Source organism: Lates calcarifer, linkage group LG10, assembly GCF_001640805.2.
Source record: "Lates calcarifer isolate ASB-BC8 linkage group LG10, TLL_Latcal_v3, whole genome shotgun sequence".
In the NCBI taxonomy this organism is placed as follows: domain Eukaryota; kingdom Metazoa; phylum Chordata; class Actinopteri; family Centropomidae; genus Lates; species Lates calcarifer.
The window spans coordinates 1,731,571-1,748,320 of NC_066842.1; the positions used below are offsets into that span (position 1 = coordinate 1,731,571).

Below are 16,750 nucleotides of genomic sequence, written 5' to 3' on the forward strand. Positions count from 1 at the left end.
AGTCCTCCCCCTCCTGGGCTTTGTGCATGCTCTTCTGCTCTGACACACCCGGGATTTATTTAACTTATCCTTGAAGCAGAAGCGTAACTCACTGCACGGTGACAATAGAGGTGGAGGGTCGGTGAAGTCTGGAGGTTTCATGATTCATTGTTATACTGATGACCTGTCAGACTGGTTTCAGGTGAAACACTCAGAGTCAGAGGTGTTGGAGGGAGGGGAGTAATGCATCTGAATACCAGAGCCCTAAAGTGCTGAGAAGCCTGGAGATAAAAGAGAAGCCCTAACAAAAAATGAAGCGCCTTTCCAAGACTTTAAGTTCCCTTTCATAGTTACAGCAACACATTTCCACATTTTATTAAGAATAAATCAACTGTAAATGACAAGAGAGGCAAACCATGGACACAGTGTCTCATCCCAGGTGCTGAAACAAAGTCAAACAAATAAACTCTTATCAAACAGATGAATAACACAAAGTAGATTATCCTGTTCTGACAGCTTAAATCCCAAAACTGAAACCTGTTTGACTGAAACAGATCTGCGTGAATAACCTGTCAATCTCCAGTCTCACAGACCAATCCAGAAACTTTGCATGTTCAGTAAGTTTTAAGTTTTATAACTTGGACCCTCAGTGAAGAGTTTATGTAACTTTTGAAGCCTGGTAAACAGCAAAGAGTGAACATCAACCAGGTATCACAGTCAGTATCACAATAAATCATCCAGTCATTCCTCCTCAGTGTAGAGGCCAGCCTTATTCTAAGAGCTATAACCATATAATGATCTGTCTCTAATCATATCACTCCAAACATGCTGAAACTGTAGCTTTTCACAGCCTCACCACTGTTGGAATGACTCCTCATGATGAGTCATTCTTGAATCTTTTTCCCCAGAGTCTGCACACATGACCATAGCATCTCATGATGTCTATAGTCCCTGATAATACACACTGTTATTCACAGTAATGGGGACATTGTGGAGAAAAATGTTGTTGTCATTCACCTCTGTTGTACTGAGGTGGATGCAGACAGAGGGAGGAGGTCAAAGTTGGTTGGAGGGGTCAACAAAGTGTTGGACTTTTACATTAAAAGATGGTTAAAGAAACTTCTGGTTAACGCTAACGGTTTCTTTTAACCATGACCCCGATTGCTCCTGAACCTCCTGACATTAATGAAGTAGTCATTTTAACCCAAACCATGATCCTTCCCTAACGTTAGCCAAGATGTTGTTTAGCCTAAACCTAACCAAACCATAACCCGTACTGTTCTGAGATTAGAAAACACTTATGTATCTTTCTGTGGGGATGGTTGTAGTTAATTGTAGTTTGCTACACCTGCCAAGCTTCCGCGTTAGCATCACATGTATCAAGCAGACAGTGATAGATATCAGTCAGTTTTATCATCTGAAATTACCTCTGTCTCAGACAGTTCATCTACAGATGACCCGTATACTGTAAAATGATAAGCCTGCACAAAGGTCATAAACATTAACTTGATGGCTACATACATTATCAGGTTTATCAAGTTAGAAATGTTGGCAGGTAAAAAGTCAGCAGTTGATGATCTGTGTAGAAGACATGGGAATGAAGTAGCAGCATTGTTCTTGTATTGCAGGGCTATTAATGCTAATGGTATGACATTAGCTGTGCCCTCAACCTAACTGAAACATCCAATCTATGTTTCAACTTTTTTGCTAGCAGGACACACTTTGTTCTAAGCAGTTCACATCCGTCTGGGCTGACAGGACGCAAATTTAACCTCATATAATTACAATTTTATTGAATGTTGCCAATAAACCAATAAATGTACAATATTTGGTTCAGGAAATTAAGAACATTTAGCTTATCTCTGAGCTGTTCACAGTAATGACAGGTCAACCTCCAGAGGTCTGTAGGTCTTTCGCAGGTCAAATGTCTGAATCTGTTACATGTCTGGTCAAAGAACACGAATGACGCCCATAAGAGGAAGATAACTGATTTATGACTTGGATTAAAGGATAAAAAAGACAAGTCTCTGTTTCACTTTCTCTCATGCACACACCTGCATTAAGCTTGAATCGGCATCCACTTCACAGTAAGTAATAATCTTCCTGATATATTATTTAATTTTTCTGTTAAAATCTGTTAGTAGTGGGCTCAATGCCACCACTTGTTCATTGAAGTTGTTTCATCAGTCAATGGAGTTTTTTGGTTTTGTTTCTTTCATTTCTTCTTATTCTTCATATTCAATCAGTCCTGAAAAATGCTCCTGCATCTATTCTTCCATTAATGTCTTAATAATGCCGGTAAAGCTAACTGCTTCTCTGTCTCTGCAGCTGAACATGGAGGTCATTAAACCCTTGTGGACCTTCTACAACATGGTCGACAGGATGAAGAACAATGATGAACAATGTCCGCACATTTCAAGTAGACTGGAGGCTCTGCAAGAAGTGGTGAGGTTCGTCCAAGAGAAGGAGCCAGAGCAACTCTCTGATGGTGTGAACAAAGCTCTGGAGAAACTCAAAGAAATTCTGGAGTCAGCGAATAAAGTGCTCACAAAATTCAACAAGGTACATGTGATGATGCACATGGTGAAATCCAGCGAATACAGACTGCAGTTTGAAAATCTGAACAAAAGTCTCACTGATGCCTTTATCACTCTCTCTGGGGCTCTGCATATCGACCAGGAGAGGAGGCTGATTGAACAGGAGAACAAGCTGGATGCACAGATGAACATGCTGGTGGAACATGATGAGAAGCTGGTCGAACAGGAAAAAACACTTGCTGAACAGGAGAATAAGTTGCATGAGCAGGAAAGGAAGCTAGCCAAGCAGGAGAAGAAGCTAGCCAAGCAGAAAGACATACTGGAAAGACTGGAATCAAAATTAGAGTATGAACAAAGAGCGTATTACTGTGTTCTGCAATAATGTCAAAGCCTTGTGAGAACAGTAGCTGTTAAGTGTTAACCAATGCTAATTGATCAGGGCACATTTTAAGATCACAGAATGATAGATGCGTCAATCAATCTCAGACATATCTCATATTATTGTTTGCATATAATTTGTATCCTTGCAACCTGAAATATTAATATAAATAAGATCTCTCAGAATCCACAAAATATTTTACTATTTCAGGCTAGTTTTATATGTCATGTGTATTTTATTTTGATGATTGAATGCTTCTTAATTACATATGGCTGTGGTAATATACTTCACTATTCATAACTGATGATTAAATATTCATATTTTTATTTTTGGTGTGTATGGTTGAATTTATGCTACTTGGATTTTGCATTGTTCAGTTTAATTCCTGACAGCTGTTTTTCCTTTTTAACAACTCAGCAGCAAAACATTGTTCAAACATCAAAGGTTAAACTTGTGTTTTATTGAAACACACTTGACCTCACAACCTTATATAACTTTACTGTTAAGTTTAATGTATGCCACCAGGAAACCAATAAGCTAGAATCTTTTGTTTTACTTTCTTTTACTCATTTCACACCTGGATCGCTACAGACAGCCACTGGTTTTCTCTTCACAGTAAGTAATAATTCCAACTAGATATATTATTTAACTCAGACTGATGTTAGAAGCTGTTCTATGTTGTTACTCATGTGGGAACAAATCAGGAGAACCAAATACAACCCGACCAATACAGGACGTCTGAAGCTGATGAATAGAATAGAAAAGAATGTCTTTATTGTCATTGTATTGAGAACAGTAAGCAAACAACGTCTAGTCTATGTTCTATATGTGGTCTCTATTTTATTTCTTTAAATTTCTTTATTTCTTTATTAATTGTAACGAAGACACATGCAAGGCAAACATTTTAATATTTCACAGTGTGATAGAAAAAGATCTTTGTACACTTAGATCCATGCAGTGTTTTCACTTTATTTGTGAGCTTTCGGTCGTTCAGACCTTCACAGTGTAAAATCAACTTGGTGGACAAACTACCATGTAACGGAGACACTGTCAAACTTAGTTTGTCAGGTCAATTTACTTCTCTGTACCAGTGATTATTGGTCACATTCAAGCACCACTACAGCATAACATGTTTGTTTGTTTTGATGTTGGAAAATGACAATAAACAGGTTGAATGAATGAAAATGAGAATTAGTGGGGAAAAAATTATAGAAGAAAGTTCATATTGCTACCTGGCTCTAAAGGTTTTAGCCTCTGTACAGTGGCTGTGTATTTTAATATTACCATTTTATTGTTGTTCTAAAGTGTTCTCATGATATCTTTTTCCTCTTAATAGTCCTGCAAATTCATTACTTGAAAACAACATTATAATTCTAGAGAACAGAATATTAAGTGGAAAACACCTGAACACACATTATAGCTCATACAGCTCAGTATGGTTCACTAAAGATCAGTTTAGATTGATTAGTCCAGGATACTTTAGCTCTGTTCAGCTCATGATGCTTTGATTATATTCACCACAGCTCACTTCAATCAACAGGAACCACTGTAACTTACCTCATCAGGAATCACAGCTCCTGTTCATGTCATTTGGTCTGAAGCTAACAGCCTCTCTGTCTCTGCAGCTCATCATGGAGGTCATCAAGATCATCCCAGAGATTTATTCACACATCATGACCATCCACGACCTGATTGAAACGATAGAAGACAATGATACACAATGTTTCCAAATTCAGCAGACACTGAATACCCTGAGGAGATTGTTGCTTTCCATCAAAGAGAATATGTCAGATGAATCCTCTGATGAAGTAAATGATGCCTTGGATAACTTTATGCGGGTGTGGTCTTCAGCTAAGTTTCTGGTCGAAAGATTCAACGAGGCAAACGTGCTTGTAAAGATATTTAGGTCCCGTGGCTACAAATCAGAGTTCGACCGCCTGAATAAAAGTCTCATGCAGGCCTATATGATTCTCTCTGCAGCTCTGCATGCCCACCAGGAGAGGGCGCAGAGGGAGTTGGAGAGAGAGCAGGCAGAGCTGAGGAGGAGGCTGCGAAAATTAGAATCAAAATCAGACTGTGCCATACTGTGAAGAAGAAATATTTTTACAGAGGTATGACTGCTTCATAAAGGCTCGAATCTACTTCACTGTTCATAATAGATGAATGAATACAGAAATTATTCTTCAAACTAAAACTCAAATCTATCAATAGATTATCCAGTAAATATGGTGCAATAAGTACAATTACCACATCCAAATATGATGGTAAGAAATAAAATAAATATATTCTGACAGTATTTGATGTCATATACAGTACAGTTAACAAATCAGTATTTTACTTTATTTCATGTATGAAATCTATTTTCACTGAATTTAATTGAATTTGTTCTTCATGCTCCTGTGTATTAATGAATATTTTCACACACCTGTCACCTGTCAAACCAATCACTGTGGACATTATGAGGAAGTTCACTGATTAAAACATGATGTCATCAATAAGGTCAATCAGGTCCCTTCTTTACTCAAAGTGTCTCTCAGCAGCTTTTAAGAGGAAAGTCTTTCTGTGATGTTTAGGAGGACACCTAGTGGTGAGATAAGATCCTGCGACTATAATCTGATTAAACATTACATCGCCTGTTAAGCAAATACCACAAACCAGCCTCCTGTGTCTTTAGCTGTGACTTCATACTGACTCTACAGTCAAAACTTTTCTATCTGCATGTTTTTACACAGTGAATGAATCAACACCACAGAGACACATTTCACTGCAGAGGAAACAACAAAACTCCATACACCTCCATAATGCTAACATTATTGGGACTCACCCCATAAACTATCATTGCTATGCAGATGATACTCAACTATACTTGTCAATGAAGCCTTATGAAACCAAACAGTTAGCTAAACCTCAGACAGGGACATCAAGACCTAGATGATCTGAAACATATTTTCTAATGACCTGGTCTCCAGCTCCAACATAGGAAATCTCAGAGTTATCTTTGATCAGGATATGTCTGTTAACATTAAACATACTTCAAAGTCAGCGTTATTTCACCTGTGTAATATTGATAAAATCAGGCTCTTCCTGTCTCGAAAGAATACAGAAAAACTAGTCCATGCATTTGTTACGTCCAGGCTGGACTATTGTGATTCATTATTGTTTAGCTGCACCAACACGTCTCTGAAGACTCTCCACAAACACACTTGACCTCACTGATTCATAGACGTATTGAATTTAGTCACATAAATGCTGACAATAAAGTATTAAGCTAAAATCTTTGTTTCACTTTCTTTCTTGTTCAGACCTCGATCACTGCAGAGAGCCACTTCACAGTGAGTAATAATTTCCTCTTGATATATTTTTTAAGTCAGACTGATGTTAGAACCTGTTCTGTGTTGTTCGGAACAAATCAGAACCAAATACAACCCGACTGATACTGGACGTCTGATGCTGACGTATCAACTAACATTAACATGTAGTAATCTTTCTTAATATAAACACATAACATAAGCAAACAATTTTGAAACAGATTCCTTAGATTTCTGGGGGATTTTTCTGCTCAGTCAGTCTTATTTAGTTTATTCATTTATTAGCAAATGTAGGTTTACCTTTTAATTGTATTAGTATTTTTATTTACCTCATTTCCTTTGTGATGTATATTCATTAGGTTTCTTTCTATCTATAAAGAATTGTAACCAAGATACAGACCACACAGATATTTTACTGTTTCACTGTGTAAAATCAACTTGGTGGACAAACTATCATGTAATGGAGACACTGTTTCTAAACGACCTCAAATTTAGTTTGTCAGGTCAAGTTTTGTTTTTTGTATCAGTTCTCTGTTCTACTTCTACGTACAAGTGATTATCAGCCACGTTCAAACACCACTTCAGCTTAACAATGCAGTTCAGTTAGTTTTGATGTTGGAAAATGACAAATAAATAAATAAATAAAGTTTGTCTGGAAGGTGACAAAAGAAGAAAGTTCGGCAGCTGTGTAAGGACATGTCATGTTCAATGCCAGATATCTGGATCTAATTCAGATGTTTTGTCTCGTTGAGGTGTATCATTTGTAATTTTTTTAACAGTTAATTTTTATATTCCTTTTATCGTTGTTTTAAACTCTTCTCATGATACAAAATATTTTTATTACAGGAGAACAACATTATATTTCTAACAATTTCACAGAAACTGAATATTTGGTGTAAAATGCTTTAACACACATTATAGCTCATACAGCTCAGTGTGGTTCACTAAAAGACTGAAGATCAGTTTAGATTATTAGTCCAGGTTACTTTAGCTCTGCTCAGCTCATGATGCTTTGATTATATTCACCACAGCTCACTTCAATCAACAGGAACCACTGTAACTTACCTCATCAGGAATCACAGCTCCTGTTCATGCCATTTGGTCTGAAGCTAACAGCCTCTCTGTCTCTGCAGCTCATCATGGAGGTCGTTCCATGTGCCAAGATCGTCTCCAAGGTTTATTCACTTGTCATGACCGTCCATAACCTGATTAAAACAATGAAGTACAATAAAAAGCAATGTGACAAAATTGAGCAGACACTGAAAGCCCTGAAGGAACTGATGTGTACTGTCAAAGAGGAGACGACAGACCCACTCTCTAATGATTTGATGGAAGCGATGAAGAGACTCAGTGAGACTTTGTCCTCAGCTGACAAACTGATCAGAGAATTCAATGAGGCACACAAGCTGGAAAAGATATTTATGCCCCATGGCTACAAATCCAAGTTTGACAGCCTGAGCAAACGTCTGACAGATGACTTTCAGATTCTCTCTGCAGCTCTTCATACCCACCATCAGAGGAAGCTGAGAGAGCATGACGAGAGGATAAAAAAATGTGGAGCAAAATCAAAGTGCGTCATACTGTGAAGAATCTTGTTTACCTGAAATATTTTTACAGAGACGCTTGCATCAGTCACAGACATGCCTCATCATTTATATGTGATTTTTTTTAACCTTTACAACCAAGGAAACATGTAAACATCCACTGAATATTTTTACATTAATATCTTAAAATGATTCACTTCTGCAGCAGATTCATTTTACAGAAATGTAAACACATGGGACAATGTGTTTACATTTCTGTATTTTACTTTAATAATTTCCTTGTTCTTAGTTGTGAGGTATGACTGCTTCATAAAGGCTCAAATCTACTTTACTGTTCATAATAGATGAATGAATACAGAAATTATTCTTCAAACTAAAACTCAAATCTATCAATAGATTATCCAGTAAATTTGGTGCAATAAGTACAATTACCACATCCAAATATGATGGTAAGAAACAAAATAAATATATTCTGACAGTATTTGATGTCATATACAGTACAGTTAACAAATCAGTATTTTACTTTATTTCATGTATGAAATCTATTTTCACTGAATTTAATTGAATTTGTTCTTCATGCTCCTGTGTATTAATGAATATTTTCACACACCTGTCACCTGTCAAACCAATCACTGTGGACATTATGAGGAAGTTCACTGATTAAAACATGATGTCATCAATAAGGTCAATCAGGTCCCTTCTTTACTCAAAGTGTCTCTCAGCAGCTTTTAAGAGGAAAGTCTTTCTGTGATGTTTAGGAGGACACCTAGTGGTGAGATAAGATCCTGCACTATAATCTGATTAAACATTACATCGCCTGTTAAGCAAATACCACAAACCAGCCTCCTGTGTCTTTAGCTGTGACTTCATACTGACTCTACAGTCAAAACTTTTCTATCTGCATGTTTTTACACAGTGAATGAATCAACACCACAGAGACACATTTCACTGCAGAGGAAACAACAAAACTCCATACACCTCCATAATGCTAACATTATTGGGACTCACCCCATAAACTATCATTGCTATGCAGATGATACTCAACTATACTTGTCAATGAAGCCTTATGAAACCAAACAGTTAGCTAAACCTCAGACAGGGACATCAAGACCTAGATGATCTGAAACATATTTTCTAATGACCTGGTCTCCAGCTCCAACATAGGAAATCTCAGAGTTATCTTTGATCAGGATATGTCTGTTAACATTAAACATACTTCAAAGTCAGCGTTATTTCACCTGTGTAATATTGATAAAATCAGGCTCTTCCTGTCTCGAAAGAATACAGAAAAATTAGTCCATGCATTTGTTACGTCCAGGCTGGACTATTGTGATTCATTATTGTTTAGCTGCACCAACACGTCTCTGAAGACTCTCAATTTGATCCAAAATGCTGCAGCACTATTACTGATTGGAACTACGAAAACAGATCATATTTCTCTTGTGTTAGTTTCTCTACATTGGCTCTCTGTGAATTTAAAATTCTCTTCCTCACCTACAAAGCCCTTAATGGTCAAGCACTATCCTATCTTAAAGAGTTTTTATCCCACTAGAACAATATGCTCCCAGAATGCAGTTTACTCAGCATTCAAAGCAGCAAAACATTGTTCAGACGTCGACTAACTTATAGGAAAACATGACAACACTTACCTGAACAAAAACACAAAGATTAAACTTGTGTTTTATTGTCATTATATGACTGTCCAGTACAATAAAATACTATATAGTACCACAAAATATATTACAAGACAGATGTGAACAAAGCATGCTTTGTCTAGGCAGGTGACAAACCTCACCTCACTGACTCATACAACTAACAAACTTTGGTCTCATAAATGCTGACAATAAAGCATTAAGCTAAAACCTTTGCTTCACTTTCTTTCTTGTTCAGACCTCGATCACTGCAGAGAGCCACTTCACAGTGAGTAATAATTTCCTCTTGATATATTTTTTAAGTCAGACTGACTATTATCCACAGTGATGGGAACATTTTGGAAAAACAAAACTCCATCCACCTTCATTGTATTGAGGCAGATGCAGGAATCTTAAATCCAGGACAAAAAGAGAAAAGACTATCTCTGTCTTGACTATCTCTGACTACCGCCAGAGGTAAAAATGTATATATAGGTTGTGTTTTACTGTTTTTATTCATGACTGATAACTGAAAGTCACTGTTCTATAAAATATATCAGCCCACCTACAATGTTTTAACTTTTTTTTTACCATTATATGTTTAAAATTTTATTATTATTATTATTATTATTATTATTATTATTATTATTATTATTATTATTGTTATTATTATTATTTTATTTGCTTATTTGGCTCAGTCAGTGAGAGATGCTCCTTTATAAATTGCTCTGTCCTGTAGTGAGTGCCTAAAGGTCCGTTCACCCCTGAAGCTTCTTCATCCATTTGAACTTGGTATTCATGAAAAACAGAGTCCCGCTGACTCAGTTGCTCGGTCTGATGCATGTGCGCATTGCAGTGCAGGACTAAGGATGTTTGTGCAAATTTTATGATATTTTTCTATGTAGCAGTTGTTACTGTTAATAAATAGGTAGTGTAGGTATAATTTACCCATTAATTTACATTTCATTCGCTGACTAATACAATAAAGAAAAATGTTAATGATTTGCATGGATTGTATTTACCACCCTCCAAATTCCACTTTTAGATGAGCTCCCCCCATCCCACATAAGCGGTATAGACCACAGATGAATGGATGGAAATTTTCCTTTTACAGTGCACTTCTTGATATCACAGAATTTTATAACTATTGAACTTTAGTCCAATATATGCAACCAACCACTGAACTAACATCTTTCACTTTCTTTCTTGTTCAGACCTCAGTTGCGACAGACAACGACTCGAACGGCTACTTCACAGTATGTAATATTTTCTCTCTCTCTCTATATATATATATAAAATTTACCTTAGACTAATGTTAGAACCTGTTCTATGTTGGTACTCATGTGGAAACAAATCAGGAGAATGAAATACAGCTCAACTGATACAGGATTTCTGAAGCATATTGATGTCTGAGAGGTTAGAAATCCAATACTGAAATATCAACTGATATTAACATGTGCAATCTTTGCAATATAAACACATAACATAGCAAACAAAGTCTAGTCTAGTATATGTTTAGTCTCTATTTTTACTTTCTACTTATCTTTCTGTTTTCTTTTGTTATTTACTTAATGTAGATGTAATTTAAAGTCTAAACAACCTCAAACTTAGTTTGTCAGGTCAATTTCCTTCTCTGTACCAGTGATTATGCATTAACACATATTATACCTCTTACAGCTCAGATTACAAACATTATCATTATTGATTATATTCACAGCTCACTTCAGTCACCAGGAGCCACTGTAACTGTAACATCAATAGGAATTATACTTCTAACTAATGTCTCAATAACAGAAGTCCATTTTGCTCTGAGCTAACTGCCTCTGTCTCTGTCTCTGCAGCCAATCATGGAGGCCACAGGCATCAGTCTGCTTGCAGATACCATGAAGACCATCTACAAGCTGAATAAAATGGTTCAGAACAATAAAAAACAATGTAGCAAGATTGGAACGAGGCTGGAAGCCCTGGAGAATCTGGTGCTTTCCATCCAAAAGGAGGTGTCAAACCAACTCCCTGCTGATACGAACGAAGCTTTGCAGAAACTGAAGGAGACTTTGACTTCAGCTGATGAACTGATCGAAGAATATGACGAGGCACACAAACTGAAAAAGATTTTTAAGTCCTGCGACTACGAATCAAAGTTCAAAGATCTGGACAAAAGTCTCATGGAGGACTTTATGACTCTCTCTGCAACTTTGCTTGCCTACCTGAAGAAGATGCAGAGAGAGCAGGAGAAGATGCAGAGAGAGCAGGAGAAGATGCAGAGAGAGCAGGAGAAGATGCAGAGAGAGCAGGAGAAGATGCAGACAGAGCTGGAGAAGATGCAAAAAAAATCTGACTGTATCATACTGTGAAGAAGATCTTGTTTACCACAATTGTTTTTACATACACTTCTTCCATCAATCACAGACATGCCTTATTGTTTGCTCATGAATTTTACCATGTAAACAATGACAAGATATTTTAAAAATAAAATAAAATTATTCACCTCTACAGCAGCCTCATTTTTAGTTGCATGTGTCGGTCTCTGTGTATTTTACTTTTAAATGAAACAAAAATATCATATTCTGATGGTATTTTACTTTGCTTCATGTATGAAATCTATCTTCACTGAATTTAATTCAGACCTAGATGATCTGAAACATATTTTCTAATGACCTGGTCTCCAGCTCCAACATAGGAAATCTCAGAGTTATCTTTGATCAGGATATGTCTGTTAACATTAAACATACTTCAAAGTCAGCGTTATTTCACCTGTGTAATATTGATAAAATCAGGCTCTTCCTGTCTCGAAAGAATACAGAAAAACTAGTCCATGCATTTGTTACGTCCAGGCTGGACTATTGTGATTCATTATTGTTTAGCTGCACCAACACGTCTCTGAAGACTCTCAATTTGATCCAAAATGCTGCAGCACTATTACTGATTGGAACTACGAAAACAGATCATATTTCTCTTGTGTTAGTTTCTCTACATTGGCTCTCTGTGAATTTAAAATTCTCTTCCTCACCTACAAAGCCCTTAATGGTCAAGCACTATCCTATCTTAAAGAGTTTTTATCCCACTAGAACAATATGCTCCCAGAATGCAGTTTACTCAGCATTCAAAGCAGCAAAACATTGTTCAGACGTCGACTAACTTATAGGAAAACATGACAACACTTACCTGAACAAAAACACAAAGATTAAACTTGTGTTTTATTGTCATTATATGACTGTCCAGTACAATAAAATACTATATAGTACCACAAAATATATTACAAGACAGATGTGAACAAAGCATGCTTTGTCTAGGCAGGTGACAAACCTCACCTCACTGACTCATACAACTAACAAACTTTGGTCTCATAAATGCTGACAATAAAGCATTAAGCTAAAACCTTTGCTTTCACTTTCTTTCTTGTTCAGACCTCGATCACTGCAGAGAGCCACTTCACAGTGAGTAATAATTTCCTCTTGATATATTTTTTAAGTCAGACTGATGTTAGAACCTGTTCTGTGTTGTTCGGAACAAACCAGAACCAAATACAACCCGACCCAACCCCATATTTTACTGTTTCACTGTGTAAAATCAACTTGGTGGACAAACTATCATGTAATGGAGACACTGTTTCTAAACGACCTCAAACTTAGTTTGTCAGATTTTGCTTTCTGTACCAGTTCTCTGTTATCTGTTCTCTGCACCACTTCAGCTTAATATGCATTTCAGTTAGTTTTGATGTTGGAAAATGACAAATAAATAAATAAATAAAGTTTGTCTGGAAGGTTACAAAAGAAGAAAGCTCACTGAGGTGTATCATTTGTCATTTTTTACAGTTAATTTTTATATTCCCTTTGTTGTTGTTTTAAAGTCCTCTCGTGATGCACTGCATATTTTTTATTACTTGAAAACAACATTATATTTCTAAAAAATATTGGGTGTAAAATGTTTTAACACACAGCTCATACAGCTCAGTATGGTTCACTAGAAGATTAAAGCTCAGTTTAGATTATCAGCAGGAACCACTGTAACTTACCTCATCAGGAATCACAGCTCCTGTTCATGTCATTTGGGCTGAAGCTAACAACAACCAAGGAAACATATAAACATTCACAAAGTATTTTTATATTCATATGCTAATATTATTCTTTTTTTATGTTACATGTGCCAGAGCTTTGACTTGTAATTGCTGTAATTCAGGAGGACACCTAGTGGTGAGATAAGATCCTCTGTGAACATGAACCCTGAACTATAATCTGATCAAACCTCACACTGTCTTTTGTTTTTCCACAGATTTTCCCATATTCACAGACACTATATTACAGCTCTCTCTCTTTTTAAATCTAATACCACCAACCAGCCTCCTGTGTCTTTAGTTGTGACTTCATACTGACTCTACAATCAAAACTTTTGCTTATTTACATAAATGTTACAAGACAGTTTGCTCTGTCTGGGCTGTTGAGAGACTTAACCTCACAGACAACTTTACTGAAGCTGCCACCAATAAACCAGTGAATATTTAAATGTTTGTTCCAGAGATCGGAACATGCACATTATTTCTGAGCTGTGTAGCACAGGTTGACCTGGAGAGTTCCTGTAGGTCTTTCGCAGGTCACCTACAGAAACCTGTGAGGTCAAAAAGCTCGAGGGGGGTTGACCTTGCTTGTGACTGATGGGGTTGGAACGTTGAACGCGAAAGTTTAAATAGTTTAAATCTGTAAAATGTCTGAGCAGAGGACATGAACGACGCCTACAGGAGGATGATATCTTATCAGTTGATCTGCATTAGAGGATAAAAAGTCTCACACCTGGATTACTACAGACAGTCTGCACTGGTGTCCACTTTACAGTACAGTAAGTAATAATGTCCTCTTGATGTATTATTTAACTTTCTAAAAGATTCAAGCTCAGTTTACAGTATTAGTCCAGGTTACCTTTGTTCAGGTCAACTCATGATGCTTTGATTATGTTCACCACAGCTCAATTCAGTCGACACTAACCGCTGTAACATACCTTAACAAACAAACTAACTGCCTCCATGCCTCTGCAGCTGATCATGGAGATCATTAAACCCTTCTGGACCGTCTACAACCTGTTTGACAGGATGAACAACAATGATCAGCAGTGCCCCCACACCCTGGAGAAACTGGTGCTGATCATCAAGCTGAAAACAGCAGACCAACTTGATGTGAAGATGTGAATGAAGCTTTGGAGAAACTGAACAGGACTGTGATATTAGCTGGTGAGCTAGTGAGAGTTCGACAGCCTGAACAAAAGTCTCACCGACGCCTTTCTGACCCTCTCCGTGGCTCTGCATGTCCACCAGGAGAGGATGCTGGAGGAGCAGGAGCTCAGAGCCTTGTCCACAGTTGGGGAGATTTGACCCGGCCCTCTTTGTTTGATGGTCAGAACCAGTTCCTTCAGGGCTTTGACTCTCTGGGCGACTCGTTGGCAGCGCTCCTTGTTGGCCTTCGTATTCTCGACTGCCTGATAGATGGTCGAGCATATGCTCAAGATAAGTTCTATGTTATCAGCTGATGATCAGCTGCAGAGACAGAGAGGCTGTTAGCTCGGCATGAAAATGTAATAAGGGATCAAGGATCAAGGATTTTGTTTTAATTTTGTTACAGTTCTCACCAGTTCACTGTTGCTGGTTTGAATCTCAGTCCGGTAATATGCTGATTCTCTATCTTATCTCATATCTGTCAACCCTCTTCACAGTTTCTCACAGCTGACCCGGATAATAACAGAAAAAGCATTGGAATATCCTTCAACCAGTGTCTGAATCTGTTATCAACCTGTCCATCAACTCCGTCTTTGAGCTGCAGAGGTGTGAGAAAGACAAAGAACATTTTAATAAAACGCATTTGTGAAGGTGGCTGTTGTCACAGGGATAGTGGGCGGAGTTACTGTGACATGAAATCTGCAGGTAAATCAGTTCAGTCATGAATACTTTCTGCATGCTTTAGTTTATGAGTCAGCACCATTAATTGGCTCCACTGCAGTTCTATTAACTGTTCACAGACTCATGACCAGCTTAAAGGGGCTGTTTTCACCTTCAGCTTCACCTGTCCACCATGTTTATATTGACACAACCACTACATACATCCTCTCGCAGCATTTGTCTACTAAAATCAAAACAATCAAGCAAGAAATGTTGGTGCAGTTATGGAATCTGACCAAAATTTTAACAGCCATATAAAGAAAACTTCAAAATCAGTTTATTACCACTTGAATCAGAGGATTTATATTTAAACAAGATACAGAAAAACTTGTTTGTCAAAGAATAGATTTTTAAATCCTGTGAAGCGCTAAATGGTGTCAGGCCTAAACACGTCTCTGATCCACTTGTACTTTTACAAAGCATTAAGACCCCTTAGGTCATGTGGGACATTTTTAATGAGTGTTCCCAGAATCAAAACTAAACAATGTGAAGCAGCTTTTAGTTCCTCTGCTTCTTGCACACCTTAGGTCTGCTAAACCTGTCGGCCTCGAACTGTCTTTAAATCAGTTTAACAATGAATTACATGCATGATCTCTATTTAAACTATTTCTTTAACATCTTTTAATGCTATTTTAATGTCCTGTCTTTAATGTATTTCTACTTTGAACTGCCTTGTGTCTGAATGGTGCTGTGTAAATAAACTTGTCTTGCCTTGTACAAATGTATAACATTTATCTGCCTTTATATAATATGTGCATAGGTTTTTATCCATTGCATGAATCATCGCAAAGCCAGGAAGGAAAACAAGTTTCACTCGACTTGAGTGTGAACTATCCTTTTAGATATTCACTGATTATGGTTTTCACAGGACTGTGTAATATTTCATATCAGAATAAAAATGAGTTCTGTTCAAGATGATAAATGAAATGATTTACCTGTCAGTGGTTGTTGACGAGTCGTCTGTCTGAGTCCAGGTGTGGAAGTTAGAGTAAATGAAAGTAAATCTGTGTTTTAACACCAACATCCCAGGCCTTCACCAGACCTTTTCATCGGAAACATCCATGGTTTTTACGATTCTGTGCCAACACTGTGTCACAGACACAGCAACTATCTATGCATATGTTAAACCTGCTTTTCATGTTTAGGGTAACATAAGAGAATATAAGAAAGAAAGAAAAACATCCATCAAAGATAAAGACAGAAATGGACTCAGGGCTCCTCGGACTGTTTGAGATTTCTTTTGATATCAGATCTCACTGGTCTCTGAGAGGTTTCAGAGTCTGATGTCAGAGAGAGGAGGTGTCCAAACCTCCTCAGCAAGACTAAGATCCAACCCAAAGTTGTAGTGATGCTGGAAGATCTGATTCTGGAGCTTCTGTACGCTCTCCTAAACCAGAGATTGGTCTTTTATTAGTTTAACATCACATATAACTCAGTGTTATGGTATGT

At 37.3% G+C, this 16,750-nt stretch overlaps 1 protein-coding gene and 1 long non-coding RNA gene across 2 annotated transcripts; both read left to right on the top strand.

Moving 5' to 3' along the window:
- The first annotated feature begins 9,639 nt into the window (after window positions 1-9,639).
- On the top strand, window positions 9,640-11,874 carry LOC108872658 (golgin subfamily A member 6-like protein 6). Its single transcript, XM_051073135.1, has 3 exons — window positions 9,640-9,667; window positions 10,593-10,634; window positions 11,220-11,874. The coding sequence occupies exon 3, from the start codon at window positions 11,226-11,228 to the stop codon at window positions 11,730-11,732; it is 507 nt and encodes a 168-aa protein (XP_050929092.1). The 5' UTR covers window positions 9,640-9,667; window positions 10,593-10,634; window positions 11,220-11,225; the 3' UTR covers window positions 11,733-11,874.
- A 910-nt stretch (window positions 11,875-12,784) lies between these two features.
- Window positions 12,785-16,161, top strand: LOC108872659 (uncharacterized). Its single transcript, XR_007813922.1, has 3 exons — window positions 12,785-12,815; window positions 14,114-14,206; window positions 14,408-16,161. It is a non-coding gene; the product is annotated as an uncharacterized LOC108872659 (long non-coding RNA).
- Window positions 16,162-16,750: the final 589 nt, after the last annotated feature.